At 46.3% G+C, this 24,950-nt stretch overlaps 1 protein-coding gene across 2 annotated transcripts in view; it reads right to left on the bottom strand.

Annotated features, from left to right (window-relative positions):
* MFGE8 (milk fat globule EGF and factor V/VIII domain containing) overlaps positions 1 to 24,749 on the bottom strand; it is a 30,469-nt gene extending 5,720 nt beyond the window's left edge. Inside the window, exons 1-8 of one of the 2 annotated variants that reach the window (XM_081839099.1) lie at positions 24,537 to 24,749; positions 13,040 to 13,165; positions 12,048 to 12,173; positions 10,841 to 10,954; positions 7,788 to 7,969; positions 7,078 to 7,233; positions 4,110 to 4,254; positions 140 to 342 (exon numbers count right to left, since the gene is read on the bottom strand). In XM_081839099.1, coding sequence (XP_081695225.1) covers positions 140 to 342; positions 4,110 to 4,254; positions 7,078 to 7,233; positions 7,788 to 7,969; positions 10,841 to 10,954; positions 12,048 to 12,173; positions 13,040 to 13,165; positions 24,537 to 24,609 — 1,125 coding nt within the window. In that variant the 5' untranslated portion in view covers positions 24,610 to 24,749. The remainder of the gene's footprint in view (positions 1 to 139; positions 343 to 4,109; positions 4,255 to 7,077; positions 7,234 to 7,787; positions 7,970 to 10,840; positions 10,955 to 12,047; positions 12,174 to 13,039; positions 13,166 to 24,536) is intronic. The other variant, XM_081839100.1, reaches the window with a different exon arrangement.
* Between the last annotated feature and the right edge of the window lie 201 nt (positions 24,750 to 24,950).

The raw sequence follows: 24,950 nt of genomic DNA, 5'->3' as shown, positions 1-24,950 counted from the left end.
TTTCAGGAATCTGGTCGGCCACTGTGAGGGCAGAGTGATGAGCTAGATGGGCCACTGGCAGGCTCCTCTTATGCCACACATTAAAGTGCCCAGTCTTCACCCTTGCACTGCCCTTCGGGTGGGAGCAGCAAGGCCTTACCTGAAGCCACTCGTCCTGTTTGTTGCGGAGGGCAGCCCAAGCGTTGGTCTTGCCCGTCCTGTCCAGGCGGGCATAGTGCGGGTGCCAAGTGAATGCGTCGATGCCCCATGTCTTGTAAACGCTGGAGGCTGTGATCTGCTGGTCGCTGATGAAGTGGGATTTCATGCCCAGCGGCTCCGAGCAACCTGCCATGTTGAAATACACTGTAACACAACGGTTTACACAGACACAGTGAAAGGGAAGAGACCGGAAGCAACAGATGCTCAAAAGAAAACAAAATTAAGCACCATCAGACAGACAGAAACACACAAACACATTTTTCCCCAAAGCAGCAGCTTTCAAAACTTTCCATGTTGACCCATCGGCCTAGATCCCCCACATAGAAACATGCCTGCCACAGAAACTCCTATGTGTTGAGAAGATTCTGGGGAAGGTTCTAAGGCAGAATTCTGCAACCTGCATCCCTGTGCTCTGAACATCAGCAGTGGTGAAGAGCTGATTGATGCTTCAAACCAACTTGTCCACCATTAGGGATCTCACTAAAAGCAAGTCTTGCAGCTATCTGGAAACTGTTTTAAAAACAAAAAACCAAAGCACAGATGGAAATACAAAGGCATGGGGGACAGGGGTAAGCCAACCCAAAAGATGGAATCCCAATGATGTCCACAAATATTTACATGTCACTTTGAGGGTGCAAGAGCTGGGCATCTAACATGTAATCTTTCAAGTGTTGCTGGATGACACCTCCTGTTGCCCCAATGGCCAGGGAATGACAGGAGCTGCAGTCCAGGAATATCTAGAGCATCAAAGGTTAGCCACCCTGGTTTTTACCCAATAATGGTGTAATTCCATTCCAATTTCACCAGTGGATATTCCTCAATAATTATCCTTCAGATTTCCCACTTCTCTGAATTCTGTGATACGCTTCTCAAGTCACAACACACACCCAAATGCTGTTGTAGGATAAAATATTTGAGATGCATACTCAGAGCAAAGATATTTAATTGGCGTTTTGTGATTAAATGATATTTTTTTAAGTCATGGGTTAATGTGGAGGATGGGAAGAGCTGTGGCTCATTGTTAAGAACATCTGCATTGCATGCAAAAGGTTCCGTGTTCAATCTCTGGCATGTCCAGGAAGGACTCGGAAAGACCCAGGAGAGGTATTGCCAGTCAGTGAGCAATACTGAGTTCTGTCACCCTCCACCAACATTTCAGCTGTAAGGTCCTCAGGGCAGGGGCCAGTCTGGGTTTCGTGACACTGCTCAGCAAAGCACCAAGCAAATTTACAATGCTACAACAGAGCTGTGACAGTAAGAAGCAGGAAAAACAGTCAGTTGGCCTATAATTCTGAGCACCACCAGAGGGTGTCACTGTATAGTCGTACCTTGGTTTTCAAAAAGAATGCCTTCCGGGAGCCCATTTGACTCCCGGAACCATTCAAAAACCAAGGCACGGCTTCTGATTGGCGGCAAGATCGTCCTGCAGCCAATCGGAAGCCATGCTGGACGTTCAGCTTCTGAAAATCGTTCGAAAACCAGAACACACACTCCTGGTTTTCGATCGTTCAGGAACCGAAACATACGAGTACCAAGGCATTCAGTAACCAAGGTACGATTGTAATTATGGATGCAGAGGAGGAGGAAGAAACAGAAAGAGCCCCAAAGTCTGGATGTGGGCAGTGGTGCAAGTCGAGCCATTTTAGACTTTGGGCTTCAGCCTGCCACTTGAAAATGCTAATATGTGTTACTTCATCTATTCTGGAAATGCATTAAGCTATATTCCCAAAAGTGAAAATCCAAACAAAGTTGTTGGCGGGCGGGCGAAGTTGATGACCTTTCTCTGGGAACATGTCCCCCCCAAAAAAGAGTTTTGGAGCTTTTGGGGGATTTTTAAAGGGATTTTTCTTTAAAAATCGCTCCAGTTGCCATACATCCGGGTTTTCTTATATATATACATTTTCATTTCTTATATATATACATTTTCATTGGGTTTTTTTAACATATCATTTCTAACATTCATTTAACATAACTTATCTTATACAATATTTTAGACTTCCGTCAACACCTCTGATGATTTTCCATTCTTTCTCACTTATTCTGCATTTCTTAATTTCTCTATTACTCTTAATTATCATTAACTAACAATTCTCCTCATAGTCTTTCTTGCAATATTTCAAATATTCCTCCTTACAGAACTTCTTGCAGTCCTACTAGCGTAATCTCATACATCTGGGTTTTCCAGGACATTTTGCTGACTTGGTAAAAATCCACCCAGACGCCATTTTGACAGTTCAATTCCCGGACATATGGCACCCCTAGATAAGCCAACCCTCCTGGATTGGGGAGCTCATTCTATTGTGGGGACCCCAGGCGTTTGCCCATAAGTCCTGCCCTGACAGCACCACTGCAATAGGGAGGCCCCCTGCCCTGGACAACAGGACCCAACAACCAGGACTCCATCACTGTTAGGGAAGCCAAAGAAAGCCTAGTCCTACCAGGCCAGTCCTCACCAAGGGGCCGCTTCCAAGATCAAACTGGAAATGACTATTTTGAGCAAAGCCCAATGGTTGAGATTCCTGTGGTTGGAAGGGATCACAAGGATCATCTGGTCCAACCCCCTGCAATGCACGAATATTTTTGCTCAACACGGGACTCAAACCCACAACCCTGAGATTAAAAGTCTCATGCTCTACCAACTGAGCTATCCCAGAGAGCTTGTCCCATAAAGAGGAGGAGGCGGAGCAATGCATCAAACCCCTGCCAGATGCATATTTAAAGCTCAGAAGTGAGGACTGCATATCAAGTCTAGCCTTTTCTTAGCTTCCCAGCAGCTTGGAGAAAGATTCTCAGTTCCCCTCTCCGTGGCCCAAACAAAGCCAGATTAAAAATATGATACAAACAGCAAGAAGTCATGCAAAAACAGGTAGTAAATTAGGCCTTTTTTAGTGCAAAATCTGGGCTGCCTCTGCACAGAAATGTTAAACGTTTCTTTACAGAGCAGACAGCGCTGGCAATTATCCACAGTACCCAAGTGGCCAATCTGAGAGTCCCAGTTTTCACAGTTAAGTGCCAACAGATTTTGGAAATTAGAGGTCAGCAAAGGCAACTGCTTCAACCCTGCTGAATTCCCCCAGGGCAATTTGGGTGACCTGCTTAGGGGACGTGGGTGAAATTCAATTCGGTTCACATTTTAATGTGCGCAAACCAAACATACAGCTATCCTTGGAAAGTTTGCATTTTTCCAGATTTTGAAATGCAGTTCTCCACAGCCAAGTAACGTAGCAAAACATATATATGTCAGGGTAAAGGGTGAAAATATATTAGTGAAAATAACATACCAAAATGCATTGTACTAGAAGAGATGGCTGTGCAAAAATGTACATATTGGGGGAACTTCACAATGAAAAGCCAATGAATTTTCATGAGGACCTTTTATTAAAAAAAAAAAAACAAAGTTCACAAAGTGATGTGCAAATGTGGAGAACTGAACTTAGAACTGGAAAACTGAGAAACTGAGAGAAACCAACATTGACCTATACCCCCATCCCTAGACCTACATCGACATTTTGGCTTACCCAAACCAGATTAAGGAAAAAGAATTCCAACATGCAGGCAAGGATGGTGAAGTCAAATTCTCCAGGGTGCTGCTGCCCTCTGATTATCCATGCAAGAAAGTCCACCACCACCAAAGACATTTAGGCCACATTCGCACTATGCGTTTAAAGTACTATGTGACTACTCAAAACAGTCATAGCTTCCCTCAAAGAATTTTGGGAGCTGTGGTTTGTTGTGGGTGCTGATTTATTTGGAGACCCCTATTCCCCTCACAGAGAAACGATTCCCATAATTCCCTGGGAAGAGGGACTGGCTGTTAAACCACTCCTGGTTCCCAGAATCCTTTGGGGGAAGCCATCGCAGTGCTTTAAACGTACGGTGCCAGTGGCCTTAGACCAATGGGAAGCATTTACCATTCATTTCGCAGCCAACCAGCTCGAAGCGCAGAGTGCAGGCTCTACGGCAGATCACAGGGTAAATGCGGAGGTACTGGGCCGTAACCGGAGGATTGAAGAGGTTGGTCACCATGTCTTCATAGTCTGAGTTGCCGGTGTACACCTGCCAGAGGAGAGAGGGCAACGGTGAAAGGATGAGACCTTAGGAACAGAGTTGATGGTCTAGAGCAAGGATATTCAACCTTTTTATAGCTACCGCCCACCATCTTTCTTGATGGTAAAATTTCCTTACCACCCACCAGTGCTCGATGGAAGGAGGATTCAGCTTGTGCCATAGAACCCCCTACCGCCCACCTAGAATCCTGAAATGCCCACTAGTGGATGGTGGGGACCAGGATGATAACCCTCGTCTAGAGTTACATCTGCTCTCTAAAGGGGACATCTTCTTAGGCAGCTATTTCGAAAAGGCAGCATGGCAGAATGGTTAGAATCTGTAGCTCAGTGGCATTGGCCTTACACCCAGATGGTGTTGCCAGTCGGTGCAGACAATACAGAGCTAGATGTATCAAGGGATGCAGGTGACACTGTGGTCTAAACCACTGAGCCTCTTGTGCTTGCTGATCATAAGGTCAGCGGTTCAAATCCCCGCAACGGGGTGAGCTCCCGTTGCTCTGTCCCAGTTCCTGCCAACCTAGTAGTTCGAAAGCACGCCAGCACAATTAGATAAATAGGTACCGCTGCGTCGGGAAGATAAACAGCATTTCCATGCATTCTAGTTTCCGTCACAGTGTTCCATTGCACCGGAAGCAGTTTAGTCCTGCTGGCCACATGACCCGGAAAGCTGTCTGTGGACAAACGCAGGCTCCCTCGGCCTGAAAGCAAGATGAGCGCTGCAACCCCATAGTCGCCTTTGACTGGACTTAACCGTCCAGGAGTCCTTTACCTTTACCTTTAGATGTGTCAATGGTCCGACTCAGTTTAAGGCAGCTCCCTATGTTCTTTCTACTTCTACTATAGAGGAGTTTGGAGCTTGCAGGAATAACAGAGGGAGCCAATATATAGGAGAAGGAAAACTCTGGTCCTAAACCTCTGTTGTCTTGCGGGATACCAACTCAAACAGTTCTGCTAGCTCACGAAACAAACTTGCTGTAAGTATAAACAGAACATCTTAAACCAGCTATTTAATTGGGGTAAGGTGGGGGCTGTTTGTGTGCTGGGACCCCACACACACCAACTCCCCCCCCCCTTTCATGCAGAAGCTAACTCAACTCTTATGTACCTTTATCAGGCTTCCACTGGGACAAGAGAAAACGTTTAAGGTGGGGTGGGGAAGGGTGGGTCTGAGGAATGGCTACTATGCAATGTGCTTCTGATTACTGCACTTAGGGGGGCTTTGTCGGTGCTTGCAGAAAAACTCAAAGAACTCCTGGACTTTCAAATATTCAGCATAGTCTCAACACCTGCATGGGGACAAGTAAGGACCCACAGGCTCAGCACAGTGAATTAAGCATCATTAGTAAAATGTTTCTTCTTGCATGGTTGGGAGAAGCTGGAATTGCAGCAATCTAAAGGAAACAGGGAGGGCACGGCAGCAGAGCCCTCAAGGCACACCTGCCAATTTCAGTTTGTCTCAGTGTGTGTTTTTTTCTCAAATCTTAAATTCAGTTCTCCACCTTAGTTTGCAAAAGGCAACTTTGAAGTCCTCGTGGAAAATCTCCTGCCGCTCATAAGATTCCTTGCAACACCATTTGACAAACTCAGATATGTTTCAATCACAGTGGATTCTTCTACGATTGCAACTAAAAATGTATGCTGTGCTCAAAACTGTTCCTTTTTTGTAGCAAAAGGTGGTGCGCTTCAATGGAAAAGAGGGCCGGTGGCAGAGAGGAAGCCCATTTTTTTCTAAGCAAGGCATTTGTACAATACACTGCCCATCTCGGGAGGCCCTCCTACAGTCCAGCTTATGAACCCAGGCCATTTTTTGTGTGCAATTTTGCCTAACATAGGTACTAACACATCCGATGCTAGTCGTGGTGAGAGCACTTTTTTGAAACCAAAAGGGCATTACTAACCTAGGTCCATTCATTTCAATGGGTCTACTTGGAGTATGGCTAGCATGGGAGTCACTCCACTGTTCTTAGTTTACTAAAAGTAAGTAAAATACATGTGCTAAATTTAATCATTCTCTAGGGCAAGAGTTTGGAGGGGGTTAGACTGAGGGCCAGATCCCCTCATAGACAACCTTCTGGAGGCCACATAGAGGGGGTCAAAGGGAGAAGGGCCAGAGGGGGGGAAATGGGCAAGGAAACTGATGTGTCCTTTGTACATCAGGAGCTCTGTGGGAAATTCAAGCAACTGCCACTCTGCGCCAATCAAAATCCCAGTTTTGTGGGTCGTGCGGCAGACATCAGCATCTGAAGCAACTACAAAAAGCGGCTGTGGGATGCTGCCAAACCCAACAACAAAGGCACTGTTTTAGTGGCCACCCTTGGGAGGCTGCTGTTAAGAAAAACAAAGTAATGTATTTTAAAGCACTTCAGCATCATTCAGGGGTACAGGTGGCGCTGTGGTCTAAACCACTGAGCCTCTTGGGCTTGCGGACTGGAAAGTCGGCGGTTTGAATCCCTGCAACAGAGTGAGCTCCCATTGCTCTGTCCCAGCTTCTGCCAACCTAGCAGTTCGAAAGCACACCAGTGCAAGTAGATAAATAGGTACCGCTGCAGCAGGAGGATAAACGGCATTTTTCGTGCGCTCTGGTTTCCATCACGGTGTCCCGTTGTGCCAGAAGTGGTTTAGTCAAGCTGGCCACAAGACTCGGAAATCTGGCTCCCTCGGCCTGAAAGCGAGATGAGTGCTGCAACCCCATAGTCACCTTTGACTGGACTTAACCATCCAAGGCTCCTTTACCGTTACCATCTTACCATCCCCTTTTTTTTGTTTCTCCACCCCTTCAGGCACAGCTGCAGAACCTACCCCCTTTGCTCACCTTGTCATGATCTTGCTCCTCATCCTTAATGTACACGAACTCGCGTCCGTCGAGGCTGTAGGCTACTTTGTAGGCCCGGACATATTCCAGGCGGCCTACGCGGCGTGCCCCTTGTGTGGCAAGGCCAGAGATCCTCATCTTCCTCATGAGATTGACCTGGGGTGAGGAAAAGAAGGCAGAAACTGGATAAACATCTCTGTATGTGTTTGTGTGTGTGACTCAACACTAATCAGATGTTTTGTGTGTGGCTTATATGCCCAACAGCACGTTGGGAGTCACAGAGACAAGCACAGGACATTGAAGCACCCCTTTCTCTTTTCACCCCCAACCATCTCTATTTATTTAATTCCCATTTATATCCCTCCCTCCCAAAGGAGCCTTAAAACATCAGCCTTAAAAACAATGAAAGCAACACAATCCAAGCTATGCTTATTAGACTTATTGGTCACTTGTAACCTCAGAAGGTATCAAAGCAACTTGCATTAAAATACATTGCACCATAAAAAGGAAGTTGCATTAATGTTTCTATAATTCAAACAAGCTGCCACAACAGTAAAAGCACATTCACCATTGCTACATAATCAACTCAGTCTATCAAAGGCCTGTTTCCACCTGGCCCTCCCAGTATGGACGAATGCTCCTTGCTTAGTTTTTGGCATCCCACATTTCAAAGCCCACATTGGACTCGCTGCTTCCAAGCGCACCATTACCTGAATCCAAGGGCTCCTGTCATAGTTGCTGGAGGTCCAGGCATTCACAATCCCCTTGTTGTTGAGGCGGGCGAGCTCTGGACCCCAGCGCTGCAGGCCAAGGAACCCGTAGTGCACTGAAGAGGCGGCGAGCTGTGTGTTCGAAATGGCTCCCGATTCCATGCCGAGCAAATTTGAACATCCTGGAGGGGGCGGCAAAAAGACCACAGGGAGGAGGGCAGGGAATGAGAGGGAAAGAAGAAGAAACTGAAACTATCGCATATTGCTTCCCTGTGAAGACCTGCCTCCACTTCCCTCCCCAGCTTCTTCCCCTGTGTCAGCTTTTCAACTGTAAACTCCTTGGGGCAGGGACCTGCCTCTTGCACTCTGCAAAACAACACACACAGAGACACACACACACACACACAGAGTTGGCATCCTGCAAAATAATAATAATAATAATAATAGCAGCACACAGAGAACTGGCACATGAAAAGAGTAGGAGAGCATCAGATTTTTTGGCTGTGAAGTACAGTGGTACCTCAGGTTAAGTACTTAATTCGTTCCGGAGGTCCGTACTTAATCTGAAACTGTTCTTAACCTGAAGCACCACTTTAGCTAATGGGGCCTCCTGCTGCTGCCGCGCCGCCGGAGCACGATTTCTGTTCTCATCCTGAAGCAAAGTTCTAAACCTGAAGCACTATTTCTGGGTTAGCGGAGGCTGTAACCTGAAGTGTATGTAACCTGGAGCGTATGTAACCCGAGGTACCACTGTATTTATCAGGCTGTATGAAGCACAGTGGTACTTCAAAGTCTCAAGCAGAGACTGTTCTGTGCTTTTATAGAACTTTATTCAGATCTGCATGCACTCAATTGATTCCATACCGTGTTATTTTATTTTAACATTTGTTAAACAAGAAGAACATCCCCTCCCTTTTTAAGAGGCATGCTGCAATCTGCCAGGGAAACATGGCATTTTAAGTTTGCTTATGATGTTTCTTATTACTGATGTTGCCTTGTGTTACTTTTCATATGGCTCAAACTTTTGTTCTTGGGATGGTTGGATAACTATATACAAATAAATGTATCTAATTTAATCTCGCACACATACATATGCCATCTTTGGCTGCCGGAGAACCTGGGGGCTTTCAAGATCCCTGATCTCTAACCGGAGGTGGGTGCAAGCTCTGTTCCAACTCCAAAGGAATGCTGTTCTCAAGCCAATGGCTCCTGCTCCCTGTTTCTAGCAAAGAAGCCCTCAAGGAGATGGGAGGGGAAATATCTTTGTGGGGTTATTCAGAATAATGTGTTTTTCTAGTTCTTATCTCCCTTCAAGTGTCTACAGTGGTGCCCCGCAAGACGAACGCCTCGCAAGACGGAAAACCCGCTAGACGAAAGGGTTTTCCGTTTTGGAGGCGCTTCGCAAAACGAATTTCCCTATGGGCTTGCTTCACAAGACAAAAATGTCTTGCGAGTTCCTGCGGGTTTTTCCCCCTTTTTCCCCCCTTTTCCTAAGCCGCTAAGCCGCTTATCAGCTGATCCGCTGATAAGCCGCTTATCACCTGATCCGCTAAAAGCCGCTAAATCGCTAATAGCGCTAATCCGCTGTCAATGGGCTTGCTTCACAAGACGAAAAAAACGCTATATGAAGAGCCTCACGGAACAGATTAATTTCGTCTTGCGAGGCACCACTGTAATTTGTTTATGCAATAAAAGTGTCACCAAGAAGCAGAGCAACATGAAAATAAGTCCTAGAGGAGCTTTTGGGGGACTGAGATTCTCAATCACTTCATGCTGAAATTAAGTTAAGCAGAGAAGACAATTACATGTTAATTATCTCTGACGTGTAAATGTGAGGGAAGTTCACGAGAACTGGGCAGGCACAGCTTGAGCGAGAACCCAAGTTTAAAAGAGAGAGTAAGGAATGGTGAACACTCAAGAGGCTTTCTTGTAGGGATGGTTGAATCTGTAAATGTCATTTGGTCTTTGCAAGACTGGGGAAAATCTTCCCCTCTCCCCCCAAAAATGCATTTCTCCCAACATACATTTCTGAATGCACTTTTGCCTTTATATGCATTTTGCAAGCCGTTTCCCCCTACATGTAGAATTTGCGTGCATTATTTTATCTAATACAGACGCATTTTGGTGTACACATTTTCCCCCAAGGTACACATTCTTGCGCATACGCTTTGGTTGGAAAACGGCATCGCCAAACTAGGAGAAGTGCACATTGCGAAGGATAGCTGCATTTTGGTTCCTGCATAGTGTTAGTGTGGGGTTTTGTGTCAGAATTGCACAGGTTGGCCCTTTGTTTGTTTGTTTGTTTGATTGTGTGTGTGTGTGTGTGTGTGTGTGTACACACACACACACATATATATAAAATTTATATTTATTTCTTTTTATTTGCACTGCAAGAGATTAAAGCTTGGTTGGAAGCCATGACTGCTTCACAATGCAGAGGGCACCTTAGCTCACTATTGGCTTATAGAATTTTTCTGCATGTATACAGGTGATAACACTCAATGCAGAAACTGGGTTATCCATGGGCAGAATTTTATGGGGTGTTCGCATATTTTGCGTATACACAATCTTCAGTATATTTCTGAATACAAGATGCTGGCGTAATGGGGTTTTTTAAAAAAACAGACACCCCCCCCCCAAAAAAAAGGCTAGGACCAGGCTCAAATCCCCTCCCAGCCATGAAGCTCTCTGAGCCATTTGGAGTCTCTCAGCCTAACCTACCTTGCAGAATAAACTTGAGGATGGGAAGATAACATATCAGTGTAAGCAAATAAACTTCAGTTTATCAACCTGTTTGCAAGCTTCCCCAGGGTCTTCCAGCCGCTAGTTTTCAGAAGCAGACGATTGGGCTGCATCACAAATGGGAGATACCCCACCCCCAAATCTTGATGGATCCCAACTCTCAACAGCCCAACCAGCATGGCCAACGGTCATGGATGTTGCAAGTTCTAGTCCAACATTTGCAGGACCAATGATTCACCAGCTGTGCTCTAAACGGACTTGGTCATTTCATCACTACCACCCTTCATACCCATCACGGATCAGGAACTTACGGAGTTGGCAGGATTTCCCCAAGTAGGGCGGCATGCACTTGCAGGCATAGTCCCCACTGAGATCCAAGCAGGTTCCTCCATTCTTACAAGGCTGCGAAGAGCATTCGTTCATGTCTACAACCAAAAGGAAAGAAGAATTGAGTTGCTCGCTCCCAATGCAGCCAAATCAGGACCCCCGTTTGACTAAATGCCCAGGCATTTGATGGCTGAAGAATATTGTTCCTGGCAACCTCAAGATTGCTGGATGGAAGTATGTTCCAAATTGTAATTGCTGCTAGAATGTTTTGGTCTGTTTTAGAATTGGCTTGATGTGTTTTTCTCTTGTATATCTATTTGCCTCCCTGCCCTCCTTGGGGAGGAAGGGCAGGATATAAACTTTATAAATGAAAAGAAAACCATAAAAGAAAGCTTTGTTGCATTTGTCAGCCATGTCTTAAGACTGCAAATGTCTGAAGGTCATTTGTGGCCAAACAGAAGATAAGGCAGGGTACCACTGTACTTTTCCTATCTTCGATGCTACTTTTAGTTGCCAGAAGACAGATAAATTGCAATTTTCTTTGCTGAACAGCTGTAACAATTACCAGCTGAAACTGAATCTGCCGTCAACAACAGACTCGCAGAGAAGAGTACGGAGTATGAACAGCCAGTATGGTGCACTGGTTAGATTGTCAGGCTAGGATTTGCAGGACCAGGGTTCAAATCCCCACTCTACCAGGAAGCTAACTGAGTGAGCTTGAGCCACAGTCAAAACATCTCACCCTTTGTTGCCTCTCAGGGTTGTTGTGAGGGTGAAATGGGGAAAGAGAAGGGACAGAATTGCCACACACAGGAAGAACAAGGATATAGTTTGAGTGCCTGACTTGTACGTCTATAAATCATTTATTGGTCAACACAAATAGAAGTTATTAATACTGCAGCTGTTGTATAAGGGATTATTATTTTGACCGGAATGTAATTGAAATTAATAAGATTTTGGAATGCAGAAATAAAGAGGGAAAGGGAGATATAAATGTAAAATCTGGCCTACTATAAACATGGATGTAATTGCAAGAGGTGGTTGTTGCCCTGCTTGGGGGCGTTCCTAGAGGCACATAGCTACAACTGCTGAAAACAGGGTACCAGACTGATGGGCCATTTGCTCCAAGCCAGCGCGAGCTGCTCTTCCGTTTGCAGCTGCAACTTTCCCAAAGACACATCTCACACTCACTGTTTTCGCAGTGTTTGCCTTCATAGCCCGAAGGGCACTTGCAAAGGTATTCGGTGAAGACGTCACCCCTGTTGGGAACCACCTGGCACTCACCCCCATTCTGGCAGGGGTTTGGGTGGCAGGCACCTGAAAACAAGAGGTGCAGAAGGAGAAATCAGATGCAAACAAGAACATCCCACATCCCCTGCTAGATTTAACTATGCAAGAGGAGGTCGACAAACCACCACCTGCAGAGTTATCAGCGCCCCCAACACACATGCGATTTCATTAGAAATCTGGTTGGCCGCTGTTAGAACAGGGTGCTGGACTAGATGAGCCACTAGCTTGATCCAGCAAGACACTCCTTATTGTTCTAAAGAAATCATGTATGTCAGAGCAGCTGATGGTTTGCAAATGGCAATCGGGATGTGAATATCAACAAATGAGATGTGCATGTCATTAGCATTGCAAAATATATTCTGAAGTGCAATGGAATAACAATAGCATAATTAGCAGGACTGATGTGCTTGCACTTATTTTAACTCTGCCATTGTTGCAGTAAGCATTTGGGGTCCCAAGGTGGAGAGATTTTGAGACCACTGCAGAACTTGTGCCAGGAATCAGATCAGTCCCTTACCCAATGCCCTATCTATTCTACGGTTTAGTCATGCTGGCCACATGACCCGGAAAGCTGTCTGCGGACAAACGCCGGCTCCCTCGGCCTGAAAGCGAGATGAGCGCCACAACCCCATAGTTGCCTTTGACTGGACTTCACCATCCAGACGTGCTTTTAACCTTTTTTTACCTATCCTGCATTTTCCTTTCTGGGCTCCTCCAAGCGACTCCATTATTGAGCACTCTTTTTAGAGCTTGTGTTCTATTCCATTTTCATTATGCACATCATTTTGACGGCTTAATGGTAGCCTATAAATTTGTATTAATAATCATCACAAACCATCCTCTGCTTTTTTAAGTTGTAACGATAAGCCCCGTGCTCCGAACACCACATTTACCTTTCTCGGTTTCGTTGCAATCAATCCCAGTAAAGCCTTCTGCACAGATACAGAAGAAAGGAGATTCGGTGATGCCGGTCAGGCAGGTTCCTCCATTCTGACACTTGTTCTCTTCACAGAAGTCACCTGGAAAACCAAGGGAGTGAATCAGTGCAAGGCAGCAGCTTTATAGTGAAGGTCCCTCTTCCCCACCAGTCATAAATACCAACGGGGGGTCAGGATCCTGATTTGTCTGAGGTTCCCATTTCCAATTGTGTCCAGGAGTGGGAGAGGGGTCACAGAAAACACAGTGGTACCTCAGGTTACATACGCTTCAGGTTACAGACTCTGCTAACCCAAAAATAGTGCTTCAGGGTAAGAACTTTGCTTCAGGATGAGAACAGAAATCGTGCTCCGGCGGCGCAGCAGCAGCAGGAGGCCCCATTAGCTAAAGTGGTGCTTCAGGTTAAGAACAGTTTCAGGTTAAGAACGGACCTCCAGAATGAATTAAGTGCTTAACCCGAGGTACCACTGTATTTGGAGAGGGGCCACAGCTCAATGGTACAGCATGTGCTATGAAATAGAACAATAACAATCCCCAGAAACCATTTTTATCCTGCCTGTTTTTCTAGGGATTATTTAAAGGGGGGAGCATCCTCACAGGCGTCGGGAACCTTTGGGCATCCAGACGCAGCTGAACTACAACTCCCATCAGGCACGCCAACACCTAGGGGCTGAAGCAGTTCTGTGGGGGCCATTTTTTTAAGGGGGGAGGGCCCTCTCAATGTTCAGAGGGAGTTTGGCTCATCGCAACATCACGTTGGGCCCCCTCAATCGTCTTGAGAAGATGGCGCCTCTGACTCCCCTCATCTTTGGCAAATGGCAATGCTTGCTGAGGCTGATAGGAGTTCAGCAACAAGCAGAACTCTGGTCCAACTGCACTGGCTACCAATTAGTTTCTGGGCCCAATTCAAAGTGCTGGTTTTGACCTATAAAGCCTTAAACAGCTCAGGACCGCAATACCTCAAGGACCACCTCTTCCCATTTGACCCTACCCGGTGTCCCTGAGATCATCTTCTGAGGTCCTCCTTCATGTGACCCCCCCTCGAGAGGTTCGGAGGGTGGCAACACGAAAACGCGCCTTCTCTGCAGTGGCTCCCCATCTGTGGAATACTCTCCCCAAGGAAGTTCACCTGGCAGCTTCATTATACACCTTTAGGCGCCAGGCAAAAACGTTCCTTTTTAACCAGGCCTTTGATTGCTCTGATTCCGACATCCTATGCCCTTTTAAAATGTGGCTCTTTTGGGGGGGGCGTTATTGGGTTGTTCTTTTTATTCTGATTATCTAAGTTGTTTTTATGTTTATCTTTTCCCTGAACCGCCCTGAGACTTCTGGGTATGGGGCAGTATATAAATTCAATAAAATAACAGCAACAATAACAATAACTAGGTCAAAGGTTTCCCACACCTGCTGTAGCAGAAAATTCCATAGTTAACTATGCACTCTGTGGAGAAGTCCTTGTGTATACTTAAGTACATTAGAATAGCCTGCTGAATCAGGTCCATCTATTCCAGCATCCTGTTTTCACAGAGGCCAAACAGATGCCTAGGAGAAGCTATGTCAAGGCACTGGCTGGCTTCACAGTTTTTCACGCATGGTGATTTTTTGCACAGCACACACACGCACATGATGATTCGCAACATATTGCCAGGTCAAAAATTATGAAACCGGTATCACAATATGGACTTCAAACCGGTTTTGGGCGATGTAACGATATATTGCCTAGCTCTAGTCATCATTGTGATAGGAATTTTATGGTCTTAGATATATGGTAATGTTCATAAACCTACCAATCAAGCACATACATAGATCAGCACAGGAAGACCGACCTGGAACCATTTTGATTCCTAAACTGAGCAAATGTTTTCTCTGCATGGTCAAAGTGGGAAACCTCCCATTGTCTCTTTCCTCACAAATCCTGTCTTAAGGGCACATTTAAGATATGTATAGGGTGTGAGCCTGTGACATGGCCCAGGAACTAAGTATTTATCATTACAAAAGACTGGCCAGGCTACCCAGGCAATCCAATCAAGTAACCTGCCAGACAGGAGAAAAACAACATTCAAATTTCTGTTTAGACCGCCTTTTCTGTGATGTAGGTATGATGTATCTGAGGGGTGGTCTTAGGTTACACCCCTTCTGTGATGTATATATGATGTTTCTGGGGGTGGTCTTGATCTACAGGGTGGCAATTTCAAAAGTCTTTATAAGGCCTTGCGCGCCATTTTTCTGGGTTCCTCCTCTCTTCTGCGGGTGAGGGGAGCACCCTGTTGCAACTGATCAATAAATATCAAGCTTACTAGCTGCTTTGCTTCTTAATATTCTCTGGCTGGCCTCTGCTATTCTCTCCTACCAATAGGGAACCTATGTAAGTACTCTGCATGGGCTCTTGGATACCCCATAAGGGAAAAGGGCAATTTTTGTTTACAACATCATCTTGCAGAAGTGAATCCCAGTTTAACTACGCACGGAGAGAAGTACTTTCTCTTTGAAGAATTCCTTTCATTTTGCCTCTTCTGAATCTCCCGCTGTAGAGGACCCAAGGCAGATCCTCCAAAAATAGCCTCCAGGCTCCTTGTTTGCTGGGGTAGGGCTTTAACGTCCATGGCAGACAGATTTCATTAGCTTAAGCTACTCCTCCCAGCATTATTGCTCGCAAGTCTTTTTATAGCAGAAGTCCCTGGGGTTAATCTCACTTCCTAACACTCCACTCCTCCAACAGGCTAAGAAGAAACCAGGCTCCAAACTGTATTCAGAGGTGCATGGGCAGTTCTCACAGCCCGGCCTGGGAAGGGAAAATAAAAAAGCAACAGAGCTCAGGCACTGCCTGTGCTGTCGCCCTGGCTGGTGCCAGATGACCTCATCTTCCATCAATGCACTGCCACGAGCCACAGCCAGGGAGGAAGGGATGGCCATAGGAATCTGAGATGTCGCTTCCGATCTGACTTGCTCCCAAACAGACAGGAGTACTTAGCTGCCCTCTGTGTCTCTCTGCCCTGCCTTTTGGACAATTAATGCAACTGAGAGCTGGGTTCCCGTGGAGTGGAGTGGCCAAGTTACTACAAAACAACAACACTGAGCGTCTTCAGTGGAAGGAGGTGGCTCAACAGAAATGCATTGGCAATCAGCAGGGATGTGTGAATGCCAGAGTTTTGCAAAAGGGTAAGGGAAAAAATTTCAGAATCCAGGTTCCAGAGAACCCTTTTTTTCCTGCTCAGTGAGATGTACTGAATTAACTTTTACTCAGAGTTGCAGGGGTCAGCAAACTTTTTCAGCAGGGGGCCAGTCCACTGTCCCTCAAACCATGTGGTGGGCCGGACTATATTTTGAAGGGGGGGCATGAATGAATTCCTATGCCCCACAAATAACCCAGAGATGCATTTTAAATAAAAGCACACATTCTGCTCATGTAAAAACATGCTGATTCCCGGACTGTCCGCGGGCCGGATTTAGAAGGCGATTGGGCCGGATCTGGCCCCCGGGGCCTTAGTTTGTCTACCCATGGAATTGACTCATCAAACTTAATGGACATTCATTTCAAAAAAAGTTAGTTGAATACAATCCCAAGTTTTCATTTAAAAACAACCCACCACCACCACCAAGTTTCTAACCCTTAAAAGACTGGGAAAATAATATTTGGCTGTATTGAGGATGGGCAACGTCCCAGAAGTTTCAGAAGCCAAGCAGAGGTGGTTTCAGAACCTGGAATTCTGGGACAGATGCCAGGGCCACAGCAGGAGAGCTGTTAATGCCTGCCCTGGGGCTGCCTTTAAGGGAGGGTAAATTCACACCCCAATGCTTCAAGCAATCCTGCATCTGGGATTGGTGGGAGCTAGAGTTCAACAACAACCAGATCTGCCTTCCCCAATCTGCTTTGGACTCCAGTGCCCATCAGCCCTAGCCAGCCTTGTCATGGTCAGGGATGATGGGAGCTTTCATCCAAAACACCTGGAGGACCAGTGTTACAAACCCAGATAGGTATATAAGCTAATCACTGTTGGGTCACCCCAATGGAATGTCTAGGCACCATTCCACTGGGATTAAGTTTTTCATTGTTATTCATTTCATTTCTATAGCACTTTATATTTTAAAGAAAAAATCTCAAAGCAGTTCACAACACATTAAAACATCACATAAAGCAATCCAGAATAAAATAAATGCAAGCGTCAAGGAAAACAATGTGGGGAGCAACTTTTAAAACCTCAGAAAGTGCCAGGAAGATTATCCATGAGATGTTCAGCAAACTTGGAGCATGTGTGATTACATAGCTTCCAAACTTGTCCATCGTGGTACTTTCTGAATTGCCTGTCTTGACGGTTACCGCCATCCATAGTCAGACACATTTAATTTCCCTGTCCAGACACTTTAACTACCCCGTCTCCTTCTCCCTCCCAGATCTGTTCTTCTTGCTCTTGCCCAAATTCTCTGATAAGCAAAAAAAACCCCCCATTTGACAGTTCCCATCTTCTACTGATGAGCAACTTCCTCCAACCCAGTTACAGAGCACTTGACACATTCCCAGCCCACTGAGGGGTTTCTGAGATTCCCAGCTACATCTGGAGGGGTTTCTGAGATTCCTGGCTACATCTTCAGAGGTGGCTGCTCGAGTAAAATACAGTCTGAACACTGCTGTTCTGTCCACCTTTTGGTTTAATAATGTATAATTTGACATGAGCTTCGTTCACAAAGCATGGTTTCCCATTCATAAAACATTATCTCTCATGAAAAGGTTATGAACTGAGCTTCTCCAGGTTGGGGGGGGGGCAGTGCGGCATTCATCCTCAATTTACAGCAAAACTAATTAGTTTCTCTGGTATGTTCCTAATAGGACAGGCATTAAGTAGGTCTCTGCACAGCTCTCCAAGCCGCTTACTATTTCAAGGAAGAGGCTAGAGCAGAGGAAAAAGTCGACAGCGTGCAAAGGAAAAAGTGAGTTTTAAAGGGCGACTCTCCTGTCTAGTGAACTCCTGCTACAATTTCTGTGACAGTGGAACTCCAAGTCAAAAGGTGGGATATAAATACCTTAATAATAAAATAAACATTTTCATTCCAGGAAGCTGTATTTTTACAGCTGCTTTTATACTTGTAATTTTGATGTCTGCCTTTATTTGTTTGTGGACTGCCTAAGCAGTTCTTCTGGAAATGAAAGTGGTATATAAACCCTTTTAATCATTAACATCTGAAGCTAGACAGGCCAGTGACCTGACTTGGTGTAAGCTGGCTTTTGATATCTCTACAAGTCTCAGGTTCAATCCCAAACAATTCCAATTAGAAAGGACAGGTAGCAGGCAATTGTCATAAGAGAGAGTCACACCAGAAATCCGTCAGAGCTGCTGCCAATCTGATTATGCGTTATTTCTTTTATTTATTATTGGCTTGTCTAAGCAGCCCCAGAGCAAGCGGTCTCTGGGCAGTGGTGTAGATAAAAATGGCTTAAAATCTCATGTGTCCCCTCAATGGGAGATCTGGACGAAAACAGGGCCTTTTTAGTGGTGGTTCCTCACTCATAGAATGCTCTCCCCAAGGATGCTCGCCTGGCGCCATCATTACATATTTTAGGTGCCAGGCCTTTTCTGCCTTGGGTGAGTGGGATGTTTTAATCCTGCCTTCTAAAAATACAGTTGATTTAAATTTTGTTTTATGCTTTTTGTAATAATAATTAAATCCCTTTAAAAAGGGACTAGTAAATTTAAATAGCAACAATCATAAAATAAAACAGAGTAGATTGTACTAGCCTAGATGAACAAGAAGCCTGATATGGTAAAAGGCAGTGTCATATCCTACATGCCGTCTGTTCCTTTTGAATTATGATGCTGGAGGAGACTCTTGAAAGTCCCATGGACTGCAAGAAGATCAAACCTATCCATTCTGAAGGAAATCAGCCCTGAATGCTCACTGGAAGGCAGATCCTGAAGCTGAGGCTCCAATACTTTGGCCACCTCATGAGAAGAGAAGACTCCCTGGAAAAGACCCTGATGTTGGGAAAGATGAAAGGCACAAGGAGAAGGGGACGACAGAGGACGAGATGGTTGGACAGCGTTCTCGAAGCTACCAACATGAGTTTGACCAAACTGCGGGAGGCAGTGGAACACAGGACTGCCTGGCGTGCTCTGGTCCATGGGGTCACGAAGAGTCGGACACAACTAAAGGACTAAACAACAACAAGAGTCCTCTTTAGGGTGTCCCTGCAGAATAAAAAGTTTGCTCCCACACCCATTGGTGCTCCTTTATATTCTTTTCCTTTCCCTCATTCTGACTGCAGGCTAAGAATGTTTGTGTCCTTTGATTAGCTACTGTTTAAGAACCAGCTCATTCCGTTTGGCCCTGATAAACAAACCAGCAAACAATGGAAAGGGGGAAACGTATCTTCTGGCTGGGATAAGAAACTATTGTCTGCTTGCAGAGGGAAGGATTGCTTCATGATTAAAAGAATACTATGTGTCTGCGTCGGGACTGTTGGGTCAGAACCAATTCCCAATTATCACTTCACTCACTGTCACGAGAGAAGAAAATCGGATGAGCAACACAATCATGCCCCCAACCTAGAGAACAATGTGTCTCGTTTCCCAGAGTCAGAAGTGCCTGGAAAAAAAACAGGATTCATTTAGGAGGGGGTACCAAGGCGCTAGGATGCGGGTGGCGCTAGGACGCAGGTGGCGCTGTGGGTAAAACCTCAGTGCCTAGGACTTGCTGATCGCATGGTCAGCAGTTCGAATCCCCGCGGCGGGGTGAGCTCCCGTCTTTCGGTCCCAGCTCCTGCCCACCTAGCAGTTCGAAAGCACCCCTAAGTGCAAGTAGATAAATAGGTACCGCTTTATAGCGGGAAGGTAAACGGCATTCCGTGTGCTGCGCTGGCTCGCCAGATGCAGCTTGTCACACTGGCCACGTGACCCGACAGCGCTGGCCCCCGGGCTCTTAAGTGAGATGGGCGCACAACCCTAGAGTCGGACACGACTGGCCCGTACGGGCAGGGGTACCTTTACTAAGCCGCTAGTCCTCATGAATGCACAGAAAATTCATTCCATGTGCTCAAAAAGCACAGTATTTGAATGTAGTATCTTGCCTGGAACTGGAGTAGCCCCAATTCCTGTCGCCCACTTCTCCCTAATGTTTCATGACCCCCAAACAAAAGCCCAAATCATTCCTAGAGAGTTTTGATTCATTGGGAAGAGTAGCATTTTCTCTACTCTTGACTCTAAACCACTGGGCAGAAGGAATGAGAATTATTTCCGCAGGAGCATCACTGATTGAAGGTGGCTTAGGTCACATTCACACCATACATTTAAAGAACATTTTACGCCCACATCTTCCTTCAAAGAACCCTGGGAATTGCAGTTTATCTCATGCAGAACTACAATTCCCAACAGCCTTGACAGGCTACAGTTCCAAGGATTCTTTTGGGGAAGTAATATACTTTAAATACCCTGTGGGCCTGATAGTAAGGTAAAGGGTAAAGGGACCCCTGACCATTAGTTCTAGTCGTGACCAACTCTGGGGTTGCGGAGCTCATCTCATTTTATTGGCCTAGGGAGCCAGCGTACAGCTTCTGGGTCATGTGGCCAGCAGGACGAAGCCGCTTCTGGCAAACCAGAGCAGCGCACGGAAACGCTGTTTACCTTCCCGCTGGAGCAGTACCTATTTATCTACTTGCACTTTGACGTGCTTTTGAACTGCTAGTTTGGCAGGAGCAGGGACCAAGCAACGGGAGCTCACCCCATCGCGGGAATTCGAACTGCCGACCTTCTGATCGGCAAGTCCTAGGCTCTGTGGTTTAACCCACAGCGCCACCCACGTACCATCTGCCAAATATCAGAGGCTGCTCCCCTATTCACCCCTATATTTTGGGGTTGGCAAGTGTGGCGAGTGAGTGGGGGACCTTTAATCACCAAGGAAGCGGGCTGGATGGCCCAGAGGTTGCCAGATGCGGAACTTAAGTTAGAATTTTTAAAAGGAAAGTGGACAAGAGGACAGATTGCACCAAAAGCAGAATCCACTGGGATTTTCATTCATGCAGAATCCATTCTAATCCCTTTCAGCTACATACAGCTCTGCACCTCCATCATCCTGAGTTTCAGGTTGTTGTTTTTTTCCTCCTCCAACAAAGACTTAGAAGTGCTGACTCTGCCCTAAAGTGCTAACAAGAGAGGAGGCAGATAATGCTTAGCTCACTGTTGGGTTCAGGCCCGTACCCATCACAGCCCTGCAGTAAGCATTTAAACAGTCTCCTCCCCACTGTCACCATCAATCAGAAATATAAATATGCTGTGCTCTCTCTTCCAGCAGTTGCCTTAGGAACCAGGTAAAACCCTCGGAAGAAAAAATCCCCGATTCTGACCACACAAAGGAGCATTGCCAAGTGTGGGAAGAGATGTTACAAGGAACATATGCCCTCAACTTCCTCATTCTATTGCTAACTTGTTTTTTTATCCTGCTCTCCTTTCAAGATCGGCATACTGTACATGATTCCTTCCCATGCACGCACATTTTGTCCTCACAGCAACCCTCTTAGGTAGACTAGGCTAAGAGGGATCCGTTGGCCAACAGTCAGTTAATGAGGTTCAGGGCCAAGTAGGATTCAACCCCAAGTCTTCCTGACCCAAGTCCAACAGCCTATTCACTAGAAAAGGAGTGAGCAAAACTCAGGCTTCGAGAATATGCCTTGTTGTCATTGTTTTTACTATGTACCCAAGGTCCACCCATGGGAAACTGGAGCAAAATAAATGCATATAAAATTAAATAATTCTGAGCCCAAGTGTTTGCTCCAAGTACTAAAACTGAATGAAGCTCACAGTCCTTGCAAACAAAAAATCCCAAGTTTCCTTTCAGCAGTGTTAATCAGGAGTCATTTGGTTGCTACAAGTACTATAAGCAATTAGGAATCTGACTCCCTGTGGAGGAGGTGATCACCAGCCACTATCATATCCACAGCGTTGTCTGCACTACACATTTAAGCTGCATCATACCACTTTAATTGGTCATAGCTTCCCCCAAAGAACCCTGGGAAGTGTAGTTTGTTGAGGGTGCCGAGTCATTAGAAGATCCCCTATTCAGTTAGCAGAACTACCATTTCCAGAGTGCTTTAACAACCAATCCCTCTTCTCAGGGAACTCTGGGACTTATAGCTCTGAGAATGAAAATTACAAACTACAGTTCCCAGGATTCTTTGGGGGAAATCACAACTGTTTAATGCTTTAAAATGCATAGTGCAGATGGGGCCCAGATCTCCCCTCGCCCCATCGCTGTACTATATTATATTGGCTGTTCAAGGCCTATTTACCATGGATAGGGCGTGAGAAAAATATGATACTTACATCCCAATCCTGAAAGCAATTGTTTGGAATTCCTTTTCAATGAGCTTACTAGGGAAGAGGCGCAGTTCAGTGGTAGTGCATCTGCTTTGCAAGCAGAAGGTTGCTGGTTCAATCCCCAGCAACTCTATGTATGGCTGAAACCCTGGAGAAGCTGCCAGCCAGAGCAGACAATACTGAGCTAGATGGGCCAATGATCTGACTCCACCTGAGACAGCTTCCTGGGTCCCTATGTACTTTGTTTATATTCCACTGTTTCTTCAGGGAGTTCAATACACTGCATCTTCACAACAGTCCTGCGAGGTAGGTTAGGCTCTGAGAAAGCGACTGGCCTAAAGTCATCCAGGGCATACTTCGGAAAGAGGTGACATTTCATACTCAAGGCAACTGAGAATACCTCCATGGTGAACAGAAAAGGAGTTGAATTATTTTGCAAGAAGTAGTAGTTTTTAATTTCAGACCCTCCCTTTAGCCCAAACTTACACATAAAGCTAAACCAAAGCGAGGCTTAGTGCAAGCAAGCAGGTTCCCTGACTGAAGGGACTTTTGTTTTTATTGTGCATTTCGTGTTTTCATATTGTGATTTTATGTTGCAACCTGAGACCTGCGGGTATAGTGCAGTATACAAATTTAATGAATAACCAATAAATAAATAAAAGATCACTGTGACAATACTCCTCCCCAATGCCGCTGCCCTACAAGGGACGAAGCCATGGTCTGGCATACTGTTAAAACCCAGACTTATGGTTTGTCTACCCTAGATAAAGCGGTAAGCCAGGAACACACCTTGGTTAAAGTGCATGGTTTGTCTGGAGCAAGACAAACCATGGGGCCAAAATCTGGATGCAACGTTAAGCCAAACCATGGTGCCTTTAAAGCTATAGGAGCCTCAGTCTGGAGGTGCACATCTAGGTAAACCGTCCAGAAAGCGGCTTCCAAGTAAGATTAACCCTTGTGAGGGGCCACTGCTCAGAGGTAGGGCTGGGAGAGACTTCTGCCTCAAAGTCCATAGAACCATTGCCAGCCAGTGTTGACAAAACTGAGCTAGACAGAGCAATGATCTGACTGGTTATGGAAGCAGCTTCCTAAGTCCCTAAGCTCCTTTTGGAAATGAGTCACTGCACTGATCCAGTGTCTTCCACATCCCCACAAAAGCCTACCGACATCTTGCCCACAAGCACCCAAAAGGACCCTTGGGAGATTTATGAGGAAGTCCCTTAAACCAAAAACATGCACACGTACCTAAGTCCTGGAAATAGGTCGGTATAGAAGGAGAACAAAAATACCTCTCTAGCACCAAGTTTTAAGAAAAGAGGTTACTTATCCCCAAAACAACCCTGAAAGCCTAGAGCAGGCCCCCTTAGGCTCTCCTTTCACTTTGATTTCCACAGACCAATTCCCGTGGGAAAATATGGTGCCTATTTTCCCACATTGCAAAATGTTAGTCTGATGATCCCCACATCAAGTCAAGGTTCAGAGGGTGGGGAAAGAGAGCACAGCCTTACTCTTTGCGTTGACCCCACTAGCTATTGTTTGTAAAATGTTACTGAGGAACGATACAGATAGGGTAAAACTGGGCGAGTTCAGAGGCTTGTGGATTTCACTAGCTCCCTTTCCCTTCCCCCACCGTTTCCCTCCACAATTTGAACACAGGGCCTGCTTCTCTAAACTTCATAACCAGGTCTTCCTCTTAGAGCTTGCCAAGGCTAAATCCCCCAAAACACAGGCAGGGACGAGAAGAACTATAAAAATAAAGCCAGGACTTAGCGCCGCCCGCCGCCCCTGGCGAATCCATCATTGCGCACAGAGCCTCTCGAGCATGTACAGAGCGCTTTTCCCTAACCCTAAGCAAACGGCATTCCAACCCAACGCGTAAACATACCCTGCTTGTGCGTTCGGCTGATCTTTTCAAATGGGCATTTCGCGATCTCACGGCGCTTTAACGCGAGTTTCGTGGAAGGATTTGGTCGGCAGCGAAGGAACAAATCGAGAGGGGCTGGGCTGCAAACGGATTTAAAGCCAGGGCAGCTTCGCCTTCGAGGCGCCCCGCGCGCAATTTAAGAAGGGCTCCCCACCCACCCCCTCCAGTAGCCAAAAACCAGGCAGGGAAGCGAGAGAAGGGAAGGGAAAATCAGCGCTGCCTACTCACCGCTGACAGCAACCAGCAGACAGAAGGCGAGGAGAGGCCCCAGCAGGAGCTGCGAGGAGCTGGGTCCCTTCATGGTGCGTCGTTCCCCTGCGGGGCTGGGCTGGGCTGAGCGCGCCTCTCGTCCCGTCTCGTCCTGCTCCGCTCAAGCTCAGCAAGTTCTGCCGCCTGTTTGTGTTCCTGCTCCGCACAGGCGAATGACTCAGGGCAGCCCAAGGCAGAGAGCGAGCCCGCCCCCTCTTTCCCTTCAGGCTCAGCCTGCCAATTACGCCCCGCCGCCACCACGTGCTCCGGCTGTCGAGCCAATGGCGAGCGGCGTCGGAAGGAGCAGGAGCAACAGCAGCGCAAAGGAAAGCCATTTGGCCCATTTGGAGGGATGGGTGAGCGGACCGGGATGGGCTGCTGGGCGCCTAGACG

The sequence above is a fragment of the Podarcis erhardii genome (assembly GCF_964252035.2).
Source record: "Podarcis erhardii genome assembly, chromosome: 14".
Classification (NCBI taxonomy): Eukaryota; Metazoa; Chordata; class Lepidosauria; order Squamata; family Lacertidae; genus Podarcis; species Podarcis erhardii.
Note: the sequence above shows the minus strand (reverse complement) of the source record. Positions and strands in the feature narration are given on the sequence as shown.